Source organism: Xiphophorus couchianus, chromosome 23, assembly GCF_001444195.1.
Source record: "Xiphophorus couchianus chromosome 23, X_couchianus-1.0, whole genome shotgun sequence".
In the NCBI taxonomy this organism is placed as follows: Eukaryota; Metazoa; Chordata; class Actinopteri; order Cyprinodontiformes; family Poeciliidae; genus Xiphophorus; species Xiphophorus couchianus.
This window is the reverse complement of record NC_040250.1, coordinates 25,337,744-25,357,264: the sequence shown is the minus strand read 5'-3', so window position 1 is coordinate 25,357,264 and position 19,521 is coordinate 25,337,744. Positions and strand designations below refer to the sequence as shown.

The window sequence follows — 19,521 nt, the reverse complement described above, 5'->3', positions numbered from 1 at the left end:
CACATATCTTTGAAAAACACTGTATCTATTGCTGCACAGCCGCTCTGTCCTGCGGTGAAAAAGACGAGCTGCCCGTGACGCTCCGGGAGCCGAGATGTGCAACCAATGGCTAGCCACTGGAAAGAATGGAGGAGAGGAAAGAAGGATCAGAAGGAGCAGAAGAAAAACACTGAGAGGGGAAATGGAAAACAGTGGGATGCGATAAACAGTGGAGGATGGTGTGTTTGTGGCCGAGGGGGGGAGTGTAGGTGATTTTAGATGAGCCTTGTCACACCATTTTATCTCAAAAGGAGAAATGAATGGAAGGTGAGACTGTCAGCAGTAGCAGGGTGACAGAAAAGGAAGCTCAAAATGTTGTAACAGTGCAAGTCATACGTTTAAAATAAACATCACTGACGTCTTATAATGCCCATTTACAAGAAAGTCCAACTAAAGAATATCCTTTTAAATACAAAAAACTATGTGGATGGAGAACATAGGCTATATTTTATGACAATAAACAAGCATTTATGAAAGAATTGAATCGAATCGTGGTCCTAAAAATGGGAATCCAATCGTGAGATCGTAACAGATTTCCACCCTTATTTTGGAGTTCATAACGAGGTCAGTGCATTGCAGATCTCCATTAACGAGACACAAAGTGCTGTCATGATAATACATTTTACTGGATGATAAATTGTTCCAGTAATTATTGCAATAAACGATAATATTGGTGTTTTGAGACCATTTTCAAGAAATATATTGATAATGGCGTAATAATGCAAGTTTTTCTTCTCAAAGGCCAATAAACTTTTCTACAGAACACTTAACTCTGGAACTGGAGGATATTTTATAAAACCCAAAATAAATAAAACATGACAATGTAACGGAAATAAAAATCGAAACCATGAATAAAATGGATAACGAAGTCTCTGTAAACAAAACATTAGGCTTCAAAAAATACTAATCATCACAATGGAAACCATCAAGCTCATTTTAATTGATTATGCTGTTAATTAATTGATTAACGGCTTATGCAAGGCTTAGAGACAAATTTTTAATAAATACTACCAACAACACTAAACCTGACTTACTCAAAAACTGTTAATGCTCCCCATTTAATCCTATAAAAGGACCAAAGCAGAACAGGGATCAATGTGAAAAAGGATGCTGTTGAGTGTCTTTAATATTCTCCCTTTAACACTGCCAAACAGATGTATCCACTCCACATTTAAGTGCACAAAATCTGGCAAAGCATGGCCAATGCACAGAGCAATAATCGCTCACATTCGCTCCGAGACCCCGCCAGGCAGAGGGGAGGCTGAAGACGATGATGTCATGACACAAACAATAGCTCATTGAAGCTGGCGCTGGTGGTCAGGAAGTCAGGCCGTCCTTGAAGAACAACGTCTGCGGACTGGATCGACAAGGAAACGAGAGCCCAGGAGCAGAGAAGAGCCGCCGGGCGAATCCCCACGGTTTGTTGAGCAGATCATGTCGGAGGGACTGTTTGGCGTTGTGGTCCGTTTGGAGCTGCAGGAGCCGTGCAGTGCAGGAAAACAGACTTCAGAGGCGGTGGAAATGCCAGCCAGGAAGACCTACGGCCTTAAGTTGCAGTGAAGCAGCAAGGTTTTCCCCATATGGTTCTGGTTACGGCCTCCCTCCCTGCCCCACACAGCCACCCCCGCCCCGGTGGCTCTACACCGTCTTCCTCAAGTCTTTTAGGGCTATTAAGGTAATTATATGTAAGGAAGTAATGTAAGCTGCTGCTGTATTCCCACAGTCCCATGGGGATTTTGCATATGATGCTCAGAGTGGATGAGTTTACGATCGCAGAGGAAAATCGTTAAACCAGTTCAAAAGATTTTCTCTCTGTGAGGATCCTCCATCATGCGAGAACATTGTGGTTTAGAGACTTTTGCATTGTGCTTTTAGCTACCATTTTCCTCCAATTCCTAACCCTTTTCTATTTGGCTAACCTGCCTTGGTTTCATGTAGTTTGTTTTTGATTCGCTCTTTCTGTGTGTTCCTGTACAGCTGGTCTTCATTACTTAACATTCTGACTCTGACTTTAACTCTCTCTGCTGCATCTTGTCGAGTGCTTCATGTTGTCATCGCCTTTCGCTGCATTATGGAGTTTCCTCCGGCATGCTTACGGCTTCCATGTTGGTTCAGCAGATTCTTAGATTAGTGTTTTAGACTCCCTGCAATTGTAGCACCTTTGGTTTCAGAAAGTACAGTTTGATTTTTGACCGTATCTCTGCAGATCCTAAACTTACATACAGGACATCTTCATCGATTTAGTACCACTTACCATTTTTGCAAATACCTTTTATGAAAAGTGGTTAAATAGACAGTAAAAAGATGAGCTGGTCACCAACTTCTCTCTTTTCAAATGCAAAAAGCCCTTCTTTAGAAAGCTACTTTCACATTAAAGTCTTTCACAATTGAGCCAATATATAACTCTTACTTGCCAACGGAAAGCACAGCCGTGAATATACAAAGAAGAAAAAAGACTAAAGACATTAAGATGTGTGAAGTCGACCTACATTTTCCTTGTTTACTGAAAAGAAAACTGCTTTCAGCAGCTCTTTTTTCCAAGAGCTGCCTGAAGAAAAGTGAGATTGATCTGTCTGTACTGAAAGGTTAGTTGCTTTTTAAAAAAAGAAAAAAAGAAAAGAAGAGCACATATCCACCTTCAACCCACACGTTTCTCTTTCTCTAAGCTCCCACTTGCAGGGTTTCACTTTACTAATGCCACCTGCTGGTTGAGTCAAGGTTACAACACGTTAATTACACTTTTGCCAGTCCGCTGCGCTGACTTTTTTTTATATAAAAACAAAACATATATCACATTAACAGAAAAGAAGGGCATTACAATAATTTTTTATGGTCTTTAGATTGTTCTTTTTGTGAAAAAGTAGAAAAATAAAACATTATCAACACTTTTACACTCACAAGACAGAAAACACAACTTAAATTTCCATAGTTAGGAGATTATTAGAGTACTAGAGACTTTTCTACATCTCTGATTAATACATGTAGCCTGCTGATCCTTTTGACACAACTCAAAACAACATAACCACTAACTCCCACAACACATTTTATTTTTATTAATTATTGGTGACTGAGAACTGTTTTTTCAGCTCAACCTGTTGGAAATTCCTATATCCTATCTTTCACTGATCAGTAAACACACCACATTTCTAAGAGACGGAAAAAACTACATTCAGTATCAATTGATACTGGGTTGGGTTTGGAAATCTCTGAATTAATATAAGAATCTACAGTTATTAAAGCTAGTCACGCTAACTGTGCTAACTGCTAATAAAAGATACTACAGACCATTTAAAAGGTTTCCTTTTTGGTATGAGACAGTGAAACCCTGTGTAATACACTGAAACCCAGTGTATTATCAACCCTGTGCTACAGTGACTCCTCTTTGAACATGCAGCGTGACACCACAGCTGCTCCTAATATATATAATTAATAACCACTCCTGGCAGGAGAGCTGGAACAATCATTCTCTGTTTTTTATCTTCATATATTATAGTTCTTCAAAAGAAATTGGAATCAGTTCAAATCTGCTGGTCAAAAAGCAGAAATTGGGAGTTTGCCACTACATTGGGAGTTTGCCACTACTGACTGGGACCAAACTTTAAAAAAACATCAGCTAAAACCAGAGATGAATTTCAATCATAAAGCCTTAGAAAAGGCAAACATAAAAAAAATATAATTAAAATATATTTTTTAGCACTTCAGTTGTTTCATCCTAATTAAAGTGTGTGCAATTTTTTTTACCCTTTCTCCATGACTTGTCACTTTTACTGTTATTGCTAGTGTTTAGCTCTGTAAAGACAGTCAGTGGTTAGAGTTCCTGCGTATAAAAAATGACCTCTGACCTCAGTGTCCTATATGTTCACATGCTGACCATACTATGCTGCCATTGTGCTTAAAACCGTTTCACCAGACGCTCTTCTGGGGGAACAAGTTAAGCCTGGTGGCCTGCCAGGCTGATAATACATTGATATGTATTATCAAGTGTCTATCATGTTATATATAAATACTATTATAGATTTATTGCCCAGCCCTGGTTTGCAGCAGCCAAATTTAAACACTTGAATATAACCGGGAACCTTTATCCTTCTACCTTCACATTTGTAAAAGCTACAGAGTGAAACCTGCCTCGTCCTTACCTGACAGAGCTGACCATGGCTCCAGTGCGCTCCCCGGCTCCCTGGGAGTCTGAGTGGTATCCATTGGGAATAGTCCAGCGTCCGGGCTGGCTCAGCGTGAACTCCGACCTGCTGCCTGGTATGGTCATCCTTAACGGACTCCCCCCCGCAGCGCCGCCTGCTCCACCTGTACGTGCCGCGCTCTGGCCAGCCGTGTCGTCGCCATCGAGGCCGTCGGCTCCAGGCTCGGCCCCTTCCTGCTCCTGAACCGTGGCCAGTTCCAGCTCCAGGGGCTCGGGCCCCTGCAGAAGGGACCTCTGCTGGATGAGCGGGGTCAGCGGCGCCTCGAAGCTGACGCAGCTGTCCGTCTCGTCCGTGAGCGACAGCACGTCCAGGGAGTCGAGGCTGCTGTAGCACGTGCCGCCCCTCAGCAGAGCGGACTCCACAATGCGCTCGAACGTGGAGCTGAAGCCATCTTTGTTGTCCACCACATTGTTTTTCTCCTTCTCTTCCTTCTCCATCTCTCTCTCTTCTTCTTCTTCTTCGTCGTGCGCATCAACCTGCTCCACGATTTGCTCGAACGCCGAGCTGAAGGTGTCCTGGTTTTCCGTTTCCTCTTCGTCTCCCTGGGCTCCTTCGTCCTCGTCCTCCTCCTCTGTGTCGGCCTGCTCTACAGTCATCTCAAAGTTGGAGCTGAAAGTATCCAGGTTGGTACGTCCCTCCCTCTCTTCTCCGCCGTCCTCCTCGCCGAGCCTGTCCTCGTCATCGTTCCCGCTCGTACCGTTTTCAAGCCTGTAAAAAGAAAATCAGAAAATATCTTGAGATGACCTCTTTTATTCTGACACACTTTCAAACGAATATTCATTCGTTTGAAATGGGAGTCCAGTGGCAACCATCACATCTGTTCTTGCTGTGACAGAAATTGTGGAAAAGTGGGCAGTTTTGGTCTGACTGGAATTGGTAGGAACTTTTTGAAAGCAAATTAGTTTCAAGAATTAAGGATTCATTTTACATGAATTCCTTATCATTCATGACAGTGATGTCATCCATCTGAATTAACATCTGAGCGGCCACTGCTGTAATTTAAAATAATAATATTCTACTGTGTTGTTCATGAATTGGGAATACAATTTGTTTTATGATAGATAAAATTACAGTTCTGGTGAGAAGAAGGTCTGTCACAGTAGCAGATTTTGCTGGAGGATAAGTTGTCCCAGAAGTTATCGCAATAACCGATAATGTTATTTTGAGCCCATTCAAGTATTATAATGGCATAATAATGCATAAACACATTCTCAAAGATCAACAAACTTATTCCATAATCTTTTTTGATTATGGAATAATTAACTTCAGTTCTTATCCCAAAAAAATGAGAGTTTTGGGAGGAGAAAATGAATTTAATGTGGATTTGGCAAAATGCAAACACATCTTAACTCTGTTTTGCCGTTGGTGTGCTAGCTTGTTTATTTCCAAAACCTCAAGTATAATTCCTATTTCACTTTCTTTCATCTACAGCTTCCTAATCTTTACTGTCTTTTCAAGACAACAAGACAAGTGGTTTTAAGCTGAGTCAGTTTTTTTTATATTGTTTTCTGAGCTCAATTGGTTGGAGATTTTCTGTTAGAAACAGTGAGTGACGCACTTCAGGCTAGTAATGTGTGAGGAAAACACATAGAGAACACCTCTTGAAGAAAAAATATTTCCAATAAAAGATCAGTCACAAGAGGCTTTCTGAGGAAACAGCAACATTAAAGAGGCAGAGTAATGTGTTTCCCAGGCACATAATGCCGTTTTACAGCACAATCAAGTAAATATGTTACCTCCAGTTGTTATAAAAACTCCTATATATATATATATATATATATATCAAACATGACTATAAACAGAAATTTCCCTTTGTAATTTAGCACCTTGAAATTGGGCTTCTGTTTCTTTAAGAAGCTGCTTATCTCTCTGAAACTCCACCATCATGGAGTCAAGACAACATGGCTCCCCTATGAACACTTTAACAAAGTTTTTAAGGAGTTGATCCTATAATGAGCTCGGCAGATGCGCCGTTCCATCAGGTGTTTGCTAATTGCTGCTGGCTAGTCTGAAGGAGTTGAGTGGAGGAGCTGCTCTGTGAGGTGGAAGCTCAGTTTGGAAACCGCCTCAAAGGCGGGGCTAGGTCCAACCAGGTGTTTTGCACAGCTGAATGGTTGCCATGGAGAATAAATGATTTCTCAAGTATGCAACACTCCAGGTACGTTTTAGATTAGGCAATAACCTTATAAGATGATGCAAAGCTCAAAAAAGTTGGTTTAACACAATACTGGCCCTTTAAATACTTAATTACATCCCCACATTACAAGTACTTGCTAATAAACTCTAAACATTTAACACCAATCTACATTATTTATAAAACACACATGGTTACATTCACTGACCGTTCAGTCGGTTGAGGTTTAGTTCCCTCTGTCTCTGCAGACAGCTGCATGTCTTCATTGTCCCCTTTTTCGTCTTCTTCTCTTTTGCTCCGATGATGCTCTTCTTCAGTTGAACCTTCCTCCTCCTTATTTAACTCCTCTTCCTCTCCCTCATCTTTTCCCTCTGCCCTCCCCTCTCCCTCACTTTGTGCCTCCTCCTCCTCTCTTCCTATGCTCTCCTCTTCTTGTCGCCTCTCCTCTGTACTGTCCCTCTCCACGGCCTCTGGCCTGTCCTCCACTGCCTCGCTGTGCGTTTCCGCAGGTGGGTCGGTCGTGGTTGCGGTCGTGTCGGGCTCCGTCGTGTTCTCAGGTGGGGTGGGAGAGGGCAGAGCCTGCCCCTCCTGGGTCATGGTGGCCTTTTCAGAGCGGCGCAGCAGTCCACTCTGGCTGCAGATAAATACCAGCACTGCAAATCAGCAGCCAGGGAAGCAGCTGGAGCAAAAGAGGAAAGAGAGGAGAGAGACGCTAACTGCACTGAAGAGAAAGACTGAAGATAAACTACATGTGACTGTTCGGAGCGTTCAGAGGTGATCCATGGAGCTAAAAAAGAAAAAAAAAAAAAAGCCATTAAGTTTTTCACAAGAAAAAGAAAGTTTTGAAACTGGACAAAATATTTGAAAGTCCAAAAAAATATTTGAAAGTGAAAAGTTAAGATCTGAAGCTGAAAAAAACCTATTTGAAAACGAAATAGTTTTGAAAATGAACAAATAAAAACTGAAAATAAAGATTTGAAACTGAAAAAAGGTTTGAAACAAAACAATTAAGTGGTTTTAAATAAAAATGTAAAACTTAAAAAAAATGTTTTGAAACTAAAAAAAGAACATGAAAATTATTTGTTTTTTCAAAACTACTTTTCAGATTAAAGTTGTTTTTTTTAATTTTGAACAAACTTTATGGCTCCAATTTAGCTCCATAATGATCACAGCAGTTTAACCCGTTTAGAGAATTATTTCTGCATAAAATGCACCTAAATATTGTTGAGATTTTTATATAACAGACCAACATAAAGTAGTGGATTATTGTGAAGTGGAGGGAAAACTAAAAATGCTTTTCACATATTCTTTGACAAATAAAAACCTGTCAAAAGCAGAATCAATTTATATTCAAAACCCTTCAGGCAATACTTTGTAGAACATTTCCCTGCAGTCGCAGATGAAAGTCTTTTGAGGCATCTTTGTACATTCAGACACCGAATGTTTCCTATTCTTCTTTGAAAAACAACTCAAGCTCCCGTCAGACACGATGGAGAGCGTCTGTGAACATCAACTTGCATCTTCTGTAACAGACTGGATTTAAGGCTGGACTTTGGCAGAAACATTAAAATGTGTCTCACACAATTGCCTTTTTTTTTTTTTAAATGGGAGCTAATGTCCTAAATTGTTGTCTGAAACCTTGCAGTTAGTTACTGACTGCAGTTTTGATGATTTTTAAAAGGTCTGACCTTCTACGTCCAATTTTGGAAGGTATCGTTTTTTTTGTCTGAAAAGTTGATAAATATAGCGACAAAGTTGCTAAGCTGGTAACACTGGGATGATTGTTGTTAAAATTTACGGATGCACCGATCCACTTTTTTCATTTCCGATACAGATATCTGAGGTTTAGTATCGCCCGATACCGATCTGATACAGAAAAACAGCTGAATCAACTTCAAACGTTTCTTTTTTGTTTAACGCACAGCCATAAATATACTAAATTACAAAGTTATTTGATAACTCTGATGGGCACTCTTTTAATAGACAGTAAATTGCTAAAAATAACTTGGTAGAGATTGAAAGTACCAGTCCTTACGGATAAATGGGCAGAAATATTTACTCACAGGACATTTAAAGAACTGCGTACAATTAAAATAAGCAAAAATATCCAGGCAGAGATTTGAAACTTAGGTCATAAAGGGTTAATTTCTTCAGTTTAAAACATAGAATTAGACTCTGCAGATCTAAATAACTGTCACAGATACCTGATCTAGATTTTGCATCTGTATCAGATCGATTTGTCCCACATTTGATATTGTTTTTGGTATTTAGCTAGAAATAAACAATATGTTGTGAAGATAAAAGAGAAGTTCAAACTTCTTTTGGATGTTTTTTTATTTCTGTGACGGTAAAGATGAAGAACATCCAGTCTGAACTTTGACTGAACAGTGTGTTTGTAATTACAACAGTCCGCTGACAGGCTGAAGTAGAGCCGCGAAGCAACTCTATCTGCCTGATCCTCTCTCATCTCTGCTGACTCATCTGCAATGAGGGACTCTGAGCAGAACTGCAGTAAAATATTTACTGCCACTCCGAGCCTTTTTTTCTGGCTGCATGCAGACGCAGGTAGGGATCTGGTACGTCTGGAACAAACTCTCCCAATCTGCCAACAAATCGCTGCGGCCTCTCAGGAGCATTTCTAGCATTTCTGAGTCCAAAACATGCAGCGGCGGGATACGCAGGGGCTCGGATGTGAACCGGTTTCGCTTCTCTGATTCTGCGAACGCTTTGAATGCGAGGTTGCCAAGGCTTCCTCCGCCCCTAAATGTTTCATCAGAGTTGCAAAGTGACGATGCAAATTATGCAGAAGCCTGGAATAATTTAACAAATCGGTCCCCTCGTTTCGAGCTCCCGGTTAAGAGTGGAACGTTTTGCTTTCTCAAGCGTCACGCCGATGAAAAAGCACAGATGAGATACAGAATAAAGATATCACACTTACGAGCTTTTATGTCTTGCTAATGAGTCCTCTAATCCCCCTCTCTCAAACTGATGCTGCTCTGATCTCAAAGGACACTCTGGCAGATTGCTCAAACAAATTCTTCCTGAATCCATAATCAGCGATTAGCCTCCTCCTTTTATTTATTTATTTATCTATTTCGCAACCAGATGCTTTTAGTGGACGCCATCTGCAGAAGCATCACTCGTTTTTGCCGTTACTAACTACATTTTCACACAGTGAGAAAAGTTCCTCTCAGCGTAATGAGTCTAAAAGTGTCTCTGGCACTAAATCATTCATGGATTAGGATCTTCTGACTGTCTTCAAAAGCTGCATTAGGATGAGCTCAGCATAATCCCAACCTCAGGTACTCAGTGGTCAAAAGACGTCCCCAACTTGGCTTCACTGCATGTGAACCAGGGCTGGGCATTTATCGTATCGCTTATCATTTATCGTGATAAATTCCTAGGATTTTGATTTATTGTAGTCACGATAAACTCCAATTAAGGATGTTTAAACCTCCACCAAAACTGTCCTTATTGTTGGGTTTGACAGATTTACTATTTTCTCCACTGTTCAATGAAAGCATCAATGAATGGCAATAAATTTACAGCGATATAAATCACACTTTTTCATGTGGCTGGTGTCTTAAAGAAGCACATCCCAAATGGGAATGTTTTTCAACAGCAGTGTTTGTGTTTGGGGAGCTATAGTTGCTGTGATACACAGTTACCTAAAAAAGATGTAATAAATAGTACTTGTCCTCACTTTTGTTGTTATCGCAATAGAGCAGCAAAATATCGCAATAAAACTTCAAGTCGTATCGCCCTGCCCTAATATGAACCACTTCTACCCAAACATCAGCAACCTGCATCCATTTCTGCTGCTTCTCAATGAGGAATATTAAAATGCAGTCAAATGGACTCCCAGATATGCGCAAGTGGAGCAGTGACACGTCGCCATAAATGGAAACAGTGAACCGGTTATGAAACCAGACACGGTAAGTGGGAATTCTCCGTTTCTGTCTCTCTCCCCCTCTTTGAGTCTCCTGCGTCCTGTTTTCCTCCCACTCTGCCTTCTTCATCTGTTTCACATTAGGTTTGCTGCTATCTCACACAGCCTAACTCCGCTTTCTCTCATCTCCATCTCAGCCTCCCATTTAGCTCTGATTGAGCTAAATGGGACTTATCCAACAGGGTGGAGAAAAAAAACAAAAGCAAAAAGAGAGAGAAAGGCTGTGGAAGTGAGAGGAAGTACGAATCTGGATGCAGAAATGAGAGAGAGAGCGCAGATGTGCGCAGGCATCCCGCATGGACGGAAGTAGAAAATGCAGCCAGAGATGGCGAGAGAGAGTGTGTGTGTGTGTCGCTGCATCTTCGTGTGCCAGACAGGAAGGACTTTGCGCCTTCTACTTTTGTCAGCCAAACGCCAAGGCTCTAAAGCCTTATCAATTTCCTTTAATTGGAATCAGACCACCTGCCAATCATGCGGACAGCACACCAGCACAACATATAAAACCCGCTGCAGCACAAAGGGCCAAACTGCCATCAGTTTAGTTTTTCCTGAAACAGAAACACACACAAAGAGAAAGAGGTACACACACTACTCCAAGAATAGAGCCAGACACACACACACACCGTGCTCTAATTTATTGATCTGTGAGACGGCGTGCCGCAGTCCGCTGAGAATCCCCCGCTGATGAGCATGACTGGTCTCTACAGGCAGCAGCAGAAAGGCAACGCTACAGAAGTAATGAAACTGGAAGCTTTTGGAAACCAGAGCAGCTCGGGGGGGAAATCTCAGAGCTCATCTGGAAGAGTTTCAGAGTTTATTTAATCTAATGTCGATTTAGGCACGACGGCCATTACAAAGCAATTTTAAAGAAAACATTGAGGAGCAAATTTCCCTCTTTTCACAAAAAGATGTGAAAGTGTTCAAATATTTAGACTAAAGTAAAATAAGATTGGTCATTTTGATTTGGACAAAACATAAGACAGTCTTATTGTTTATAGTGCATGAAAGAAAAACGTGTTTCGGTCATTTTGTACCATAACCAGGTGGACATCTCACACCTGCTGTGATTAATCTCCCATCTAAAGTAATTTTCTATAATCTACGTACAGTCTTCTGTAACTGTATGTGGTTATGTGACTCCAATAAATAATATCCCATTAGGGGTCATAATCTGTCAAGCCAGAAGGTGATTAGAACCAAATTGAATAGAAATACAGCGTAATGCAAAAATTTCAGATAATAACCCAGAATTAAGTAAAGTTTTACGCAGGGTCTGATGATTTAAGAGACCATCTACCTCCAATATTTATGGAAATACTCAAAAACAACAAGCAATTAATCAATTAATCACATGATAAATTAAAAGCAGTTGATAATTTCCATTCTTGTGATTAATATTTTTTGAAAGAGAAATTTAGAATAGAATATATAGAATAGAAGTACTTTATTCATCCCAGCAGGGAAATTACTTCGCAGTTACAGCATAAAGACAAGACACAATAACAACTACCACTGAGTAGTAGTTGTAGATAAAATAAAAAATAAAAATAAAATATAAAATGCTGTTAATATAAAAAGCAACTTAGAGCAGTCCTTGCAAAGATTCAAACATTTGCTCACAGAGACATCACAACACATTTTACTTATGGTTTCTGCTGTGTGTGTGGTTTTCATTTCCATTCCATTTATTGTTTTTGGTTGTTGTGTTTATTTTGAATATTTAAAATATATTTCAGTTCCAGGGTTAAGTATCCTTTATAAAAATGAAACTTTATTAGTCTTTGAGAGAGCAAACTCGCATTAATAGGCCATTACCAATATAGTATTTGAAATAGTTCTTGAAACAACAATATTGTCATTTACCGCAATCATTTCTGGGTCAATTTTGATATCAACAATAACAAAAAATAAACTCCTCTGCCATTGTTTAAGTACACGGTTATGTGACTGGTACAGGTAGAAAATGAAAATAGAGAGAGAAATAAATGATATTGTACACTGACAATATCAGGGTACCAATTATTGAGAAAAAGGGTCAAAGTGATCCAGAGTCTAACAAAACTAACACTATGGATGGATTTAAAGAAGCTCTAATTCAACATGTTTTCAACTTTGTCCAAAATATAACATCCATATGGGGGTCCAGTGGTCACAGCTCCCCTAAAGTCACAAACCAGTTCTGTGTTTCATTTGTTCAAAATGGTAAATATTTCACTATTTACTGTTTTGCTAGACTAGTTTTCAAATCTTCTAGTCATCATCACAGTACATGATTTCTATTAAAAGTGTTATCATTTTTTAAAATGTTCAGGTTGGTGTTTTGTGTAGAACCAAAGTGAGACAGTAATGGTTGTTTGGTGACTGAACAGGGCTGGAATATTGATTGTAAATTTAAAATATCTAGTAATACCTAACTGCTCAATATATTCATTTCCAATCGGACATCTCAATATCTGTAAGTGCAACAAGGAATCCATTGGACACCAAGCAGGCTCTAATATCTGTAAATACCATTCATTCACATTTTATTTGGACATTTGCATGGACTTTCACTGCCTTTAACCCAGTTGTGATGTACGATGTAGTAACTAAGATGCTAGAAGTCATAATGAGGTCAGCATGATGTGCAGAACACAGTTTGTTAGACTGAAGGGTTGAGTGTGTAACCAGGTGGCCAGCAGCACCACAGGGCACTGTACTCTCAAGACACATTGATTCTGAATCTAGATCAGGTTTCACCAATAAAACTGGTGTGTAATTTTAATTTGAGCTAAATGGAGGACGTGGATCCAGTTGAACGTATGAACCCGTTCCTTATAATAAGTCACTACATTACGAGATGACCCCACCGTTCAAAACAGATGCTGTTGATGTAAGTCACACTACTGCATGGTTATGAAGTGCGATTCCTGGAAATGCAACAATACTTGGTCTAATGAGGGTAACTCCAAAAGGGAATCATGTCATTCCCAGATGAAAAACAGACGATAAAAGACCATCTCCTGTGTAACTGTTCAGGAATTTCCCACTTAATATTTATTATACCAATAAAAACAACGAGTTTACAGTGCCTTTAAGCAGGGCACTGTGGGGAGTATGCTGCAGTTAGATGTTACTGGCTGTCAGGTGATGCAGTGAATGGGGATTATCCTGGATTCCCAGAGAGTTTAACAAATGAGACAAACAGGATAAAATCCAGAAGCAGCAAATTTGACAAAATGCAATGTTACAGCAAATTACAGCCTAAATATGGTGTTTGAGAAAATCGTGTTTTGCTCTAAAAAGACTTAATCTCCTTAATCCTTTATCTCTATCTATCTATCTATCTATCTATCTATCTATCTATCTATCCATCTAGCTGTTCTAGTTTTACTAAACATCATTGTAGTTTCTCTTCGTGGGTTGAAGTGTTCGCCACCAGTTGACCACATTCAACCTGTCTGACCTCATTACATTCACAGTGCTGCCCACAGTCAGTCCAAACACAAATGTTTGTGTGTAGCTCTTTTGGTTCTGCTGCGTGACTCACTGAGTTTCTTTCTAAAAGGCAGCAAAAACAAAAGGTGCGATGAACACTATGCGTTGCTTCAGTGCACTCACCAACATCGAGATGATTACGCCATTTTTATATATTTTTTAAATACGTATTTCATAGCCAACAAACGGAAAACAATGACAAGTGGCTAATACCACATGGTTTTGGTGGGGAAATTAAAAATGTAGGCAACCACAGTGAACGTCTATCAGGTCAAGTGTTGCCACTAATATCACAACAATATTGTGATATTGGGTTTACAGCCACTGTAAACCCAAAGACCCACCAGGATGACTCTCTAAATACTTTCTATAAGGAAGTAATTAGCTGTCAAAATTAATTTATGAAGCTGCCAGGTGAAATGATTGGTAATATAAGATCTGCATACTAAAGACACCAAAGGAAAACCTCCAATGTGCTTCCCTTTTTGTATCCCTCCACAGTGGCTAACTAGATTATTCATGCCCCTTTGAGTTTTTCACATTTTGTTGTGTTACAGCTAAAAATAATATGTTCTGTGTTCGGTTTTTTTTGGTACTAAAATAGAGGAAATAAAATGATACATAGGTTTCCAAATTTCTAACAAGAAAAATCTGACAGCTGTGTGGTATTCATTTCTATCCAACTCCTCTGAGTTAAGACCTTGCAGAAACACCTTTCACTACTATTGCAGCTGCGAGTCTTTTGGGTTATGCCTCTACCAGCTTTGTGCATCGAGACACGGACATTTAGCTCAAGACTGGGACCGCAGGACAATAGGAAAACATGCAATATGGAATAATATCAGTGAAAGTCGCATGATTATCAGCTGTAGGTGAATAAAGTCTCCCACCTAAGCCGTCTCTGATTAATGCTTCCCTTGCCCAACATGCTATTTTAGGTGAATGTCTACTACTTGGTAGGTTTGCAATACTGACATAATCTTTCCATTTCAGGATGATGGACTGAACCAAGCTCTGTGAGATATTGTTTTATAAACATAAACTTGCTTTAAACCTCTCCACAAACTTTCTCCCTGGGCTGTCTGCTCTGTTCCTTGGTCTTCATGATGCCGTTTGTTCTCTAATGTTCCCTGAAACACCTCTGAGGACTTAACAGAACAATTGGGTTTATGCTTAGATTCAATTACAGAAAAAGAGTGCTGTTATACGGCTGCTATAATTATTTTCTCAACTTTAATTAGAAAAAAGTCAGAACAGCAGATGTAAGAACTTCATTTTTCAAAAGAAAAGCTCTCTTTATGTCACAAAAGGCACAGGTTGTTACTGTTCAATAATCTGTGCTTGAACGCATAATCTAACAAGATATATCTGGATATTCAACTGGTTTCTTCATGTATTGGTTTGAGGTTCTTAGATTGAGAAATTGTCAAGTTTCATCCATAATGGCTCAGTTAAAAATAAACTTGTGGTGGTTTAAAACTTTTGCACGTTACTACTATCAATCTTACAAAGCTGTTCAAACAAACTGGCTGTCAAAATTGGAGGGCAGAGTTAAAAGCTACACCACCAGGTGTTTCTTAAGCAGCATCAGGTGGTTAATTATTGTCTGGTGGTAATACATATTAAACACCAGGTGGCGCTGCCATTTATTAGCCATGTAGTGACTCTAATTACATGCCAGGTGGCGCTTTTGAGGGCATTTATTAGGACATTTAGGTGATGGTGGAAAACAAGTAATCTCCAAAATGGCTTCCTCTAAACTTCTCATCTAAAGTTACTGCTGTATATAAAATGCAAGCTATGCTTTTCAGATATTCATTTGTAAAAAAAATATATATATATATATATATATATATATATATATACAGATATGAAAACTATGTATCATTTTCCTTTCACTTGACAGGTACACTCAACTTTCTGATAGTCTTACACATAATTTTTTATTTAATAAATTGACTCCCACTCATCTTTCATTGATTCCTATAGCCTAACTCTGACACTAATCCCACACCTAACCTCTAAACCCAAAACAGCACATAAGGGCAAGCGGGTCTCTGTAATGTAGTATTTATTGTAAAAATGGGCAGAACAAAATGAGAAAGGCTAAAAAAAAAACAACAAAAACCATCTGTATTTCTACTCATATGAGGCCTTTGAATTGACTTCCATTCATTTCTTTAACTGTATATTTGCCTAACTCTAACCTTAACCAAAGCTCAATTCCAAGACCCATCGCTCTTCAGATGGTTGGTAGGTGTATATAGGCAAGATAAACGAGTACACACACACACACACAATGCAGATATAGAGACACCTTTAAAAATGCTGGTGCAGGTGCAGAGGGGAAGTAAAGCATTTCATCATTTCCTACTTGTGAGCCTGAGACAGGAAAGCAAGGAGAAATTAGCTTGGGTCTAGTCCAGGGTGTTTTGCTATAGTCTCTGTGTCTGCTTACAACCCGCCACACAGCACCAGCGCACAGCCTCCGTCTGACTATGCAAGCCTATTGGAGCGTTAACAGTGGCCCAGCTCCACCCCAGTGTGTCACTTCCAGGCCATCAAGGTCAACTGTCCATTCGCGTTTTGTCTCTTTCAGTGCTTGTAATACACATGTACATGTATTTTCATTAAATACATGTACATTTATGTATTTTATAAATACATAAATGTACATGTATTTATGTAAATGTGTGTATTTACATAAATACATGTAAATACATTTTTTTAAATGTATGTACATGAAAACACAAATGTAACATTTAGGACTTTTGCTATGTATCCTTTCTAATTTCTTATTACATGAACATGGAAAAGTGCAACGGTTCAATTTGGCAGGTATAAGTGGTTTAACTTTGTCTAATTTTTGGAATATCAGTGTTAGAATAAAAAAAAGAAATTACCTGAAAAATGTGGGCAAATTAAGTATCTAACTATTTTTGAAGTATTGATGCTATTTCAGTAGTTTTGATATTCTTCCACAATCTTCCGGTTAATCCAGGATCGAGTTGGAGTAGCAACAGCCTAAGTAGAGAGACCCAGACTTCCCTCTCCCCAGCCACTTGGACCCAACTCCTCCGGAGCTCCCAAGGTGTTCTCAGACCAGCCGAGTAACATAGTCCCTCCCTCCCTGGGTCTTCCTCTGGGTCTTTCCCTGGGTCTCTTCCCAGTGGGACATGCCAGGAATACCTCACCAGAGAGGTGTCCATGAGTCATCCCAACCAGATGCCAGAGCCACTTTAACTGGCTCCTCTTGACATGGAGAAGCAAAGGCTCTGCTCCGAGTCCCTCCTCGATGATGGAGCTTCTCATCCTATCTAAGGAAGAGCCCAGAGACCACCCAATTGTATCTGTGACGTCATTCTTTTGGTCACTACCCAGAGCTCGTGACTACAGATGAGAGTAGACATGAGGATTGACTACAGCACTCACTTCACTGCAGACACTGCACCAATCCGACTACTGATCTCCAGCTCCATTTTTCTCTCATTCGTGAACAAGATCCCAAGATACTTGGGGAAGGACCTCTACCCTTCTACAACTCAAGACCCTGAATTGCTCATTCTCATCCCGGCCGCTTCACATTTGGCTGCGAACCGCTCCAGCGAAAACTGGAGACCCCGGTTCCATGAAGCCAACAGAACTGTTTTCTGCACAAAGCAGAAACGCCATCCGAAGGCCACCAAAATGGATCCTGTTCTGCTAGAAATTCTGTCCATAAACTTTATGGGCTGTAGCTCTGACACTGGTTGTACAGGGACCTAACTGGGACCTTTCAATGGGCCCACTCTATAGGCAAGCACCTCCCACAGGATTCCCAGAGGGATGCAGTTGAGCGCCTTTTCTAAGCCCACAGAACATGTAGACTGGTTGAGCGAACTGCCATGCAGCCTCCAGAACCCTGCTGAGGATGAAGAGCTGGTCCAGGCGACAGACAGGCTGACAAGCTAGAATTATTTATTAGTTTTCTTGCAATAGTGTTTTAACAACTTTCTTTGTTTTGACTGAATTTATTAAGTAATAAACTTAATTTTCATTCAGATTCAAACAAGAATGAACTGAGAGGAACAACATGCGGTTGAAAATTCAAACCCAGCATGGGTTAACGTAACCCTAGCATGGGTTAAGTTAACCCTGATAGGTTAAGTTAACCCGGGACCTGACTAGTCCATAGCTACGATATTAGGGGTTGGAATCTTGATTCATTATTGTCACGATAAAGTCTTATTAAGTTAAAAATAAATAAATAAATAAAACTGTCCTTGTCGTAGTAGAAAGTTTTGCTATTTTCTCCACTTAATTAATTAGAAGATATGCCTAAAAGCAGTTACTGTGAGCAGTTTAGTGATATAAATCATGTCTTTATGTGACTGGAGTTCTTAAGCAGCGTATTATACATGTATGGGAATGTCTTTCAAGAGCAGTATAGCATATGTGGGGATATCGGGAGGTGCTGTGTCTATCTCCAGCTAACGTTCCGGGTCAGAGGCGGGGTCACCGTGGACAGGTCGCCAGACTGTCGCAGGGCAACACAGAGACAGACAGGACAAACCAATCAACACCAATTAACCTGACAGTCATGTTTTTGGGCTGTGGGAGGAAGCCGGAGTACCCGGAGAGAACCCACCATGCACAGGGAGACATGCAAACTCCATGCAGAAAGACCCCGGGCTGGGAATCAAACCCAGGACCTTCTTGCTACAAGGCAACAGCTCTACCAACTGCGCCACTGTGCTGCCCACACTGATACAGTTACCTAAAAAAAAAAAAGTAATAAACAGTTCTTATGCTCACTTCTATCATCATCACAACAGATCCACAGTCCTCCTCTACTCTAAATCTGGGTTTGTGAAGTAATCAGGATTGTGTTGGTTTTAGCCCAGTAGTTTTTAGAGTGCATTTGCCAAGGTTTTTAAACATGTTCCTAAATACACGGACTTAAACAAACACGAACAGGACCGGGGTTATTATCCTACTCTCTCGCCTGTCTCTCTCCCAGTTTGTGTGTGTGTGTGAGAGAGAAAGGGAGACCACAGCGCTAGACAGCCATGTTCTCCCAGCCTCCTCGAGCCAGTAACCATGACAACGGGATGGCTGGGAGACACTGTTAAAGCTCAATTGAGGCCGGTGTCTATCCTCTAAAATAGACCTTGGTCGTGTTTCAAGAGCGACTTGTCCTCCTAAAAGCGGAGAGGAAACGCTTTTCTTCCCCTTCTTCTCTTCTCCAGGGGGGTACGGAGCAGGAGAAAGCGCCCATTCACACACACACCTCGATAAAAAAAATAAATAAATAAAAAGAAGGGGGGAAAAATCCCACGGCCCGGGCGGTGCGTATCTTCCAGGCTACATTTCATTAGCTTTCATTTGCTGTCCTTTAGGAGAGTAGACTGAAAGCTGCTGCTGTGTTTGGTAAGAGAAAAGGAAACGGAGGGATGCCAAACCCCGAGCCTCCATGAAGACTTTTTAGAGGGTGGAGGGGCGCTTAAAATAAAACAGGCTACATCCTAAACAACCGGTAAATAGAGACACAGAGAGCCGACACGGCTGCTGTAGCTTCAGCTGATAAACTATCCTCACTCACCGGGAAAACGCGTCCTGTCAGGAACTGGAAACGAGAGACTCCTCGTCTGCTTCTTTACATCCACACCGGGTAATAACTCTGACAGACGGGCTCTTTTTCCTCCGCTCGGCCCCCTCCTCCACCTCCTACTCCACCTCCTCCT

At 40.4% G+C, this 19,521-nt stretch overlaps 1 protein-coding gene across 3 annotated transcripts in view; it reads right to left on the bottom strand.

Moving 5' to 3' along the window:
- Positions 1 to 19,521, bottom strand: part of psd2 (pleckstrin and Sec7 domain containing 2) — a 42,935-nt gene extending 23,414 nt beyond the window's left edge. The window contains exons 1-3 of one of the 3 annotated variants that reach the window (XM_028008790.1): positions 19,380 to 19,521; positions 6,581 to 7,159; positions 4,176 to 4,946 (exon numbers count right to left, since the gene is read on the bottom strand). In XM_028008790.1, the coding sequence (XP_027864591.1) occupies positions 4,176 to 4,946; positions 6,581 to 6,969 (1,160 nt within the window). In that variant the 5' untranslated portion in view covers positions 6,970 to 7,159; positions 19,380 to 19,521. Of the gene's footprint in view, positions 1 to 4,175; positions 4,947 to 6,580; positions 7,160 to 19,379 lie in introns of those variants that run through there. The other 2 variants (XM_028008791.1, XM_028008793.1) reach the window with 2 other exon arrangements.